General features: G+C 33.8%; 1 protein-coding gene across 1 annotated transcript in view; it reads right to left on the bottom strand.

The window, feature by feature from the left end:
- LOC110018372 (uncharacterized aarF domain-containing protein kinase At1g71810, chloroplastic) overlaps window positions 1-9,119 on the bottom strand; it is a gene marked incomplete at its 5' end in the record, with an annotated part of 53,447 nt that overhangs the window by 1,118 nt on the left and 43,210 nt on the right. Inside the window, 4 exon segments of the mRNA XM_020715664.1 lie at window positions 774-893; window positions 4,150-4,332; window positions 5,925-5,966; window positions 6,062-6,166. Of these exon segments, the coding sequence (XP_020571323.1) occupies window positions 774-893; window positions 4,150-4,332; window positions 5,925-5,966; window positions 6,062-6,166 (450 nt within the window).

Raw genomic sequence — 9,119 nt, 5'->3', positions numbered from 1 at the left:
CCCGCTGTGGCGCGGGGTGTCGTGACGTGATTTCACTGACTACGCACGTTAACTCTACGTGCGTAATACTGATGTAATATTCTTACGTGTTCAAGGCCTAACATATTTGAGTCTATGTGTGAGTTTAAACATAATAAAAATAAGAGGCATTTACATACATACCACCCAATTTCTGTGTGTTTATATATCTAGCACCTGAATTTTTTTTTTTTTTATATTTATATCGCCCATGTCTTTCATAACACATAAAAAATACCACCATTTTAACTCTTAAAAAGTGGAATACAACTTGTCATGCGTAGGTAAGGTGGTATGTATGCAAAAATTGAAGTTTAGGTGTTTGATATATAATGATGAAAGAATTGACTTGTATGCATGTAAATTTTCCAAAAATAAAAGGACATGCTAGTGATAGTGCCTTTGCATATAGATGCAAATGCCTAAAATAGAGGGACTGGCATGCAGTTTTAAACATTAGGAAGATTTACATACATATGCTCAATTCATATGTATTTACATCTAACACCCAAACTTCAATTTTTATATACATGACCAACTTACCTATGCATAAAAAGGTGCATTTCACATTTTATAATTTAAAATAGTGGTATTTTTGTTGTGATTTGAAAGATTCGGGTGGTATAAATGTAAAAAGTGAAGTTTAGGTGTTAGATATGTAAGAAAATAAGAACTGGGTAGTATGTATGTAAATGCCTTTAAATAATATGGAAGGTATCTCATTAAATGAATTAAAACGCATTTTTTCCCATTACCTCTGGGATGATTGAAAAAATAGGCAAGAAGCCTTGCACAGATGTCATTTGATAAAGAACCATGGAGAGCTCTTCCCTGTCCATTTTTGTATCATTTTCAACATTAGTATCTCTTGATTCCTGAAATAAGCATTCACATGTTAAAATCACAAAGCTTACATGAAAAGAAAGCTCATAAGCTTTAAAAAAGCATAAAATAACTGCTTCAAAAAAAAAGGGTGAGTGATTGTTAAAAGTAATCCCAAGCAGCACCTAAATAAATGATTTCCATGTAACATCAATTTGGATGGGTCACTCTACCAAACTAACTAGTATCTTATTCAGATGAGCACAAAACATCATGTGAATATCAAGCAGATAGCAACAAGGACAGGACACTGCGTCTATAACTATATTCTAAAGCTTCAGTGCGGTAATAAACAATTCCCTTTGAACCAGCAAATTCCTTCACTCGAGATACAAAACTAAAAGAAAATTTTGACACGAATATTTGTGAAGTGTTCAGAATCATTCCTCTGTTACTTATTGCATCAAAATGATAAAGCTAGGTCATATTGAATAAATAAATCGTCAAAATTGTAAAGATTGTAGAGTCATTCCAAGAAAAATTTTAAGTATTCAATATCAATTATCAGTTTTTACTTTTGAGATCAAGTAAGATGAAAAATATAATAAAATATTATTATAAAATTATATGGGGACATTTAAAAAAATAAAGAAACCTATTTTAATATTAAGATTTAAGATATTCATGAAGAAGTTAATTCCATGTGGGATAATATAACGACTATTAAGTAGTTGCAAAAGATGTATTTGGAGAATAAAAAAATTTAAAAAAACTTTTATAAATAAAAATAATTGGTGGTGGAATAATAATATAAAAAGAAAGATAAAATATATGAAGTTTTGTTATAAAAATTGGTTTAAAAGTAAGAACTTAAAAAATTGAAACAAATATAAGAGGGCTCGTAAGAAGCCTAAGAAAGTAGTATGTGATTCTAAAAATTCCATTTTTAGTGACCTTTATTAAAAATTAGATATTAAAGAGGGTGAAAGATATATGTATAAATTTGCCAAATAAATAGGCAAGAAAGTGAAAAAATTAGTTCAAATAAAATGTATTAAAAATGAAAATAAAAAATTTATTTTCTTAAATAAAAATATTCAAGATAAGTGAGTGAGATATTTTGATAAGATATTTAATGAAGATTTTGAAAATACGATCAACTTTAGTGATCTTAAAATAATTAATAATAATAAATTCTTTTATTTTTATTGTCGTATTAGTAAAACAGAAGTTGGGGAGACTTTAAGGAAAATAGAGTGTGGAAAACCAATAGAACCTCATGGTATCCCATTAGAAGGGTAAAAACGTTTAGAGGATTTAGGGATTTATTTGTGTACTAAACTTTTGAATATTAGTTTAAAAACTAAAATGATGCTTGAGGAACAGAGAGAGTACTTTGCCATCTATTTTTTAGAATAAAAGAGACGCACAAGAGTGTGCAAATTATAGAGGAACTAAGTTAATGTGTCATACATTAAAATTATGAGAGAGTAATTGAACATAGGTTAAAACAAGTTACAAAGATTTCTCAAAATCAGTTTAAATTTATGTCAGGCAAGTCTACTATGGAAAATATACATTTATTGAGATGTTTGATGGAGAAGTACAGAGACAGTCAAGAGGATCTACACATGATTTTTGTTAATTTATAAAAGGCTTATGAGAATGTAGTAATACAAGTAATTTGGAGAGTGCTAAAAAAGAAATGTATTGATATAGCTTATATTCAAGTCATTAAAGATATGTATACTAGAGTTATTACTCGTGTCCGAATAGGAGCATTGAACGAATATTTTTCTATTTCGGTTGAATTCATCAGAGATCATATTTAAGCCCATATCTTGTTGTTTTAGTTATGGATGTTCTTATAGGACATTTACAGGAGGATGTACCTTGGTTTATGCTTTTCGTTGTTGATATTCTCTTGTGGATAAGACTAGAGGAAAAATCAGAAAAAAATTGAATTATGGAGGTCTACTTTAAAGGCAAAAGACTTTCATTTGAGTATACTAAAACTGAATACATTAAATATAATTTTAGTAGTAATAGATCTACGGGCAGGGTTGTAGCAATGGGTAATAAAGTCATTAAAAGGAGTGAACATTTTAGAAATCTCGGGTCTATTGTTCAAAGTGATGGTGATAAAGATGTGGATGTTATTAGTAGAATTCAGGTTGGATGGTAGAAATGGAGGAATGCATCGGGTTTATTGTGTGATAGAAAACTATTGCTTAGATTTAAAGAAAAATTTTTAAGATGGTCGTGAGAATGTTCTCCTATAAAACTATTGCAAAGTTTTATGGTGCAGAATGTTCTCCTATAAAAGAGAAGAATAAAACTATGTTAAATGTTGCTCATATGAGAATGCTTAGGTGGATGGGCAGCTTTACACTTACAGACAAGATGCAAAACGAATATATCATTGGTAGGGTTGGTGTAGCTCTAATGGAAAACAAGATTGAGAGTCTCTTAGATGGTTTGGTCACATAAAACATCAACCATCTAATGATTCTGTTAGGGGAGTAGATGTTTTAGATTTAACTTATGATAAGAAAGGTAGAGGTGGACCTAAAAAGATTTGGGCTGGTTGTATAAAAAATGATCTTAATCTATTAGAACTAAATGAAAATATGACATTCAATAAGAAACAATGGAGAAAAAGGATTCATGTAGCCAACCTCACTTACTGGAATACAGATTTGTTGTTGTTGTTGTTGTATTATATGAATTAAAGACTAATCCTAATACATATAAATTTTTCATAAAATTTCTTGGAAGCTCCGTAGTACGTCTTGTTGATTTAAATTATGCACGCTTCCTTATCATTGATTATGATAAATTTATTGACCAAAAAATAATAGTGTAGTTATATGTTGTCACAATTTAGAATAATTTGCTACTTGCTCGTTCTTGATTGTAAAATCGGGATGAATGTCAGTGAGAAATGTATCTAACTGAATTGATCGTCTATGTCATGCCTCACACTTAACTTGAATTGATTACCATTGTGGAGTGTGTTGTAGTTCCACTCATTTGCCATCTAAAACAATGCATATTATTCACAATGCATTAAAATGAAAAAATTCCCATCTGCTATCCTCAAGCAAGTATAATTAATAAGATAAGCTATTCAACGATTTGCCAAATCTTAGGGGCTTCAGGAGTTTACTGTTAATTATTAGCAAATTTTCTAGACATTTGTTTGAAAAAAAAAAACCTGTAAGCAGTTTTTATTCTACAAATCTGATGCAATTTCTCAAGAAATCGGCAATGATCATTCAAAACAAACCAAAAACAAATTTTGCTTACTGCGTCAGCATAATCTTGTTTCTGAAGCCTGGATAGAAGTAAGAAAAGACGACTTAAAGTCCTCAAGTTTGTACGATCTTCAGCAGCCATTGAGACTGAGGATATTTGAACTGTAAACGGTATTATTGATGCAGAGGATGATGAAACATATTCCAAAGTCGCCAAGCCTAGTGCATCTAATCCCTGCATTTTCAATATAACAAATTACCAGCAGTAATTTTCAAAACCTAAAGAACTGAAAATACTGCTAAAAACTAACAATAACAACAACGACGACAGAAATATGCTACTCTTCCCATGCCAAACTACGCATGATCGCAGAACTGTTCTTGTAGTAGTAAGAAAGCAGTCCAAATATATTCATCATTGCAACCTTAAAAGATACTTAGTATTTCAAAGAGACAAGATGACACGGGGGAGCACTGGCAATGGCATGGGGGTGCCAGTCCAACACGGGTGCAACAAATGCCGCACACATCCGGTTCGGTTCAGGTAGAATTGTGATCGGGCATACCTCCTTAGCACCCGATTCCCTCCTATTTGGAGCGGAGACCACTCATCTTTACCCTAAGACTATTTATATGTTATTTTCTGCGTTTTAAGTCAATTTTTAGCTCAAATTGCTGTCAAGACAGCTGTCGTCATATGATGTTCCCCTCTAGGGCAGTATTTGAAGGCGAGAAGATGTTCCGGCCGTAACTTGTCTGAGGTGGTAATCTTCTCCAAGGGTTTGAATGATGCTCCGATAGTAGCACGATCCCGCGGAGATATTTATCCCATTCAACTCTTCTGCAACCTCTTTCCAACCATCCCCCTTACTGCCACAACCCTCGGACAGCCCTTCCTTCGCTGTCCCGCAGCCCAACACCCTTCCCTTCGCCGTCGCCATCACCGTATTTGCTGCAGCCACTTTGCAAACACCTCCCTCATTGTTTTCTTGCAACCACCTATCACCTAGCTCCCTCCCACCTTGCTGCCATCTCTCACCGTCGCTATCCAACACCCAACCAACCCCTCTCCTGCCACCTCTCTGTTGTCCCATCCTCACTGAATCTCTTTCCTGCATCCTAGCTGCTGTTCCAGCCTTGCCAAACCAGTTCCCTGCCACCTAATCACCGCCCCAGCCCCGTACAACCTCCACACCGCAGTCCACAGCCCCCAACCTTTCCCTTACAGCCGACCAACTCTTCCTGTCCCTCCCAGTCGCACCCAATGCTAACTCACAACCACTTTCACCGCTCACTACTCTTGAAAAATGTTTTAATTGAGTTTATTTGTGTTATGTGTTTATTATTGTATTTCTTTTTCTTTGTGATCTTGTAACTGCTTATTTACTTTCAACAGTAATATTTGTTTTTTCGTTGTGGCTTGGGTTAACTCAGGTATCACACGGTAAGAGATCAATGAAAAGACCACAGACTGAAGTCCTTAGTGCTGATTTCATTAATCACAACATTCAGAATTAGGAAAATTGGTATACATTAGTCAAAGAATATGTTTTGTTGATTATTTCCATCAGTGATTTTTCCATTTAAGCCCTTCTTATTGGAACTGATAACAGTTGGGACCTTTTGGAGGGGAAATCATAAAGTTGGAACCAAAGCAGAAAATACTCGAAAACATGAGCTTACAATAAACATCAAATGTCACCTGGGAAAATAAATGCAATTTAACATAAGAAAATGCAACAGTTTCATTGTTAATACAAAGGTGTAACAATTTTTCAGAATGCAACTGAACTCAGAAAATTATACTACAAAACAACTAAGGATCACCTTGGCAAATTCCTCGAGAAGAATTTCCCTTACGAACGCACCCTGAAATAGCAGAGGGAGGATTTTATTGTATGTTTGCATGACTTTAAAACAAAGACTTAGCACAGAGAAGAAACAACAAGGGAGATCCATCCTACTTTTGCAGTCAGGGTAAAAGAAATAGCTTGTTTCATTGCCGCAGAAGAATCCATATTTTCAACTTGACCACTGGCAAAAGACTGCTCGGATTTCGCACGAAGCGACTGCCAATGAAATATATTGTCAGAAGAGAACAAGGTGCAGGTAAATGAGCAAACTGTCCGAGATATATGATTGCTATGCTGCATTCAGCAGCATAGGTATACAAAGCTTTCAGTCCAATTGTCACATCAACTCTGTACTTCTGATGATTATTTAATGGGGCATTTACATACATACCACCCAATTCCTATGCATTTACATATTTAACACCTAAACTTTGTTATTTACATTTATACCAACCAAATCTTTCATATCACAAAAAGATGCAACCATTTTACGTTTTAATTTTCAAAATACCACCATTTTAACTTTTAAAATGTGAAGCACACCTTTCCATTAATAGATAAGGTGTTATGTTTGTAAAAATTGAAGTTTAGGTGTTAGATATGTAAATAATGTATGTAAATCTTTGTTATTTAATTTATATATTTTGTATTCTGTCTCTTCTAAGTTGAATTATCGAATAGCTAACATTCAACCATGTTGCTTACTAAAATTGCCAAACCCGTGAGCCAAATCAACTTGCAACTTTATGTAATAAACAATACTTCCATGTGTTGTAACGAGAGCTCCAAAAATAAAAAAATGATGTGAAATTATTACCATAATCGAGAACAATGTGTCACAAACAATTACAAAAGAGAGAAAATAACTATAAAGTTCAAGATTTGTGTGGTTCCGTTTCAAAAAACCTATGTCTACGGAAGAGGAGATAAGAGTAATCATGTTATACAAAACAAAAGTAATTATTAGCCCATTCCTAGTTTCTAACAGAACAACTGATAAAGATGAAACCACAAACATGTCGCAAAAATATTACTCTGCAATAATGTCTTATTCTCCTCTCATGCACCGCGTGTTGAGCCTAAGTGACTAATGCAGGACTCATTTGTGATTTGATGATAATACGCCTTGATGCGGGAGAGTGCTGCAATGCAGAATCACAGTATAGGACACTCACCTTGGGAATCTATGAAGAGATTTGTATTAAAAAATTGTTAAAAGAACTAGGGTGTAGCTCAAATAGGCCTATACATATGTTTTGTGACAGTGAAGTAGCTATCAAAATTACTATAGGTGTGGGAAGGACAAATCTTTAAAATTTAAGGTTTGTCAAGCTCTAATACTAAATAATATTGTTCTAGAGCTTCTAGAAGGTGTTAGGGAAGTGGATTTAGAAGGGAGGTGGTTGTGTAATAACAAAGAAATGATAATAAGTAAGATCAATGACATTTAGAATGGGATAGGCATTGTTTGGCGGTTGTCCTGGCAGAAAACAACAAAATGAACTCCAAAATGATGATAAACAGATGACAAGGAGGATAAACCACCTGCTCCTAAGCAAGATATATATACACCACTTGCAAATGGAAGAATACAACACTTCAAAAAGCATAACACAGAGAATGACGTATGGAAAACAACAACAATAAATAAAATCTGCTAAACCTGCAAAATATAAACATATAAATAGTTTCTACTAGAAATGCACTCTAATTAGAATAAAAGAAATAAGAAATAAACTAGAAACAACAAAAATCTAGGCGATGATGGATTTGGGAGTACTGAGGTGGATGGATTTAGGAAGACTAACGATTTTGCAACTAGTGGAATCACGCGAGTTCGATTCTGCTTGTGGAATCTTGAAATCACATAGATCTTGCAATCGAGATCACAAAATTGGCAGAACCTGCAAGAACATGGTGTCTTGTGGAAACAAGATCATCGATTCAGTGCATAGAAACAAAAACTTGCTTCTTACTTCTCCATGTAACAAGATTTTCCCATACAGAAGAGCAATAACCTGTAGTGGACCTTCTGTCAGTGTTCCCCCGCCCAACTAGCATCAAAGTAAACTTCTACCTTTTTGTTTCTAATTTTTTTCAAAAATGAATCTATAACGAAAAGTCTTCTTGAGAAACCTCAGAATCCTGTCCACCATCTCCAAATGTTCTTCGTTTGGATTATTCATGTGTAGGATCATAATGCTGACAGAGTATGCAATATCTATCCTAATGTGTGACAAATTAGTTAGTTTTCTATCAATCTTTAATATGCTCCCTTATCCAGAGATATATTTTCTTCTCCCTATTAGACTTCTTGTTGGGATTTATTGGAGTATCATCGGGTTTGCATCCAATCATCTTTGTTTCTTTTAGTGAATATAGGATGTATTTCTTCTGTGATATAACTTATTTCTTGAACCTTGCTACTTTCATACCTAAAAAGTACCTCATGGTTTTTAGGTCCTTAATTTCAAACTTAGTGACAAACACTTTTTTTTTTATTGAGAATTTCTCTTTCATCATCACCAGTAAGAATTATATCATTCATATAAACTATTAGTGCAACATTCTTACGTCCCTAAGTGTTTTTGATGAACAGTATATGATCAGCTTGACCTTGAGAATATCCATTAGATCTCATAATTTTAGCAAACCTTTCAAACCATGCCCTTGGCGATTGCTTAAGCCCGTAGAGGGACTTCTCGAGTTTGCATACTAGATGTTTATTGGAATTAATTTCAAGTTGATATCTCCATGTACAAGTCTTCTTCTAGATCCCCTTTCAGAAAAAATATTTTTTATGCTAAGTTGATGCAATCTCCACTCCTTATTAACTGCTACTGAAATGAGAACTCTAATAGTGGTCGATTTGACAATTGGTGTGAAGGTTTTTCAATACCAGCAAACGTTTTGCATTTGATGCTGAACACCCATTTACAACCAACTGACTTCCTATCCTACGAAAGTTTAATAAGAATTTACGATTCTTATGTTTTAGTGCTCGAATCTCCTATTCAACTGATTTCCACTATAATGAATTTTCAACAACTTTATGAATAAATTTAGAAAACTGCACACTAATAAAGTTAGATACAAAAGCTCTATAGACTGAGGATAGCTTCCCATAAGCTACATACTTCTGAATTAAGTATCTAGTACATCTTTCCCT

Source organism: Phalaenopsis equestris, unplaced genomic scaffold, assembly GCF_001263595.1.
Source record: "Phalaenopsis equestris unplaced genomic scaffold, ASM126359v1 Scaffold000018, whole genome shotgun sequence".
Classification (NCBI taxonomy): Eukaryota; Viridiplantae; Streptophyta; class Magnoliopsida; order Asparagales; family Orchidaceae; genus Phalaenopsis; species Phalaenopsis equestris.
Note: the sequence above shows the minus strand (reverse complement) of the source record. Positions and strands in the feature narration are given on the sequence as shown.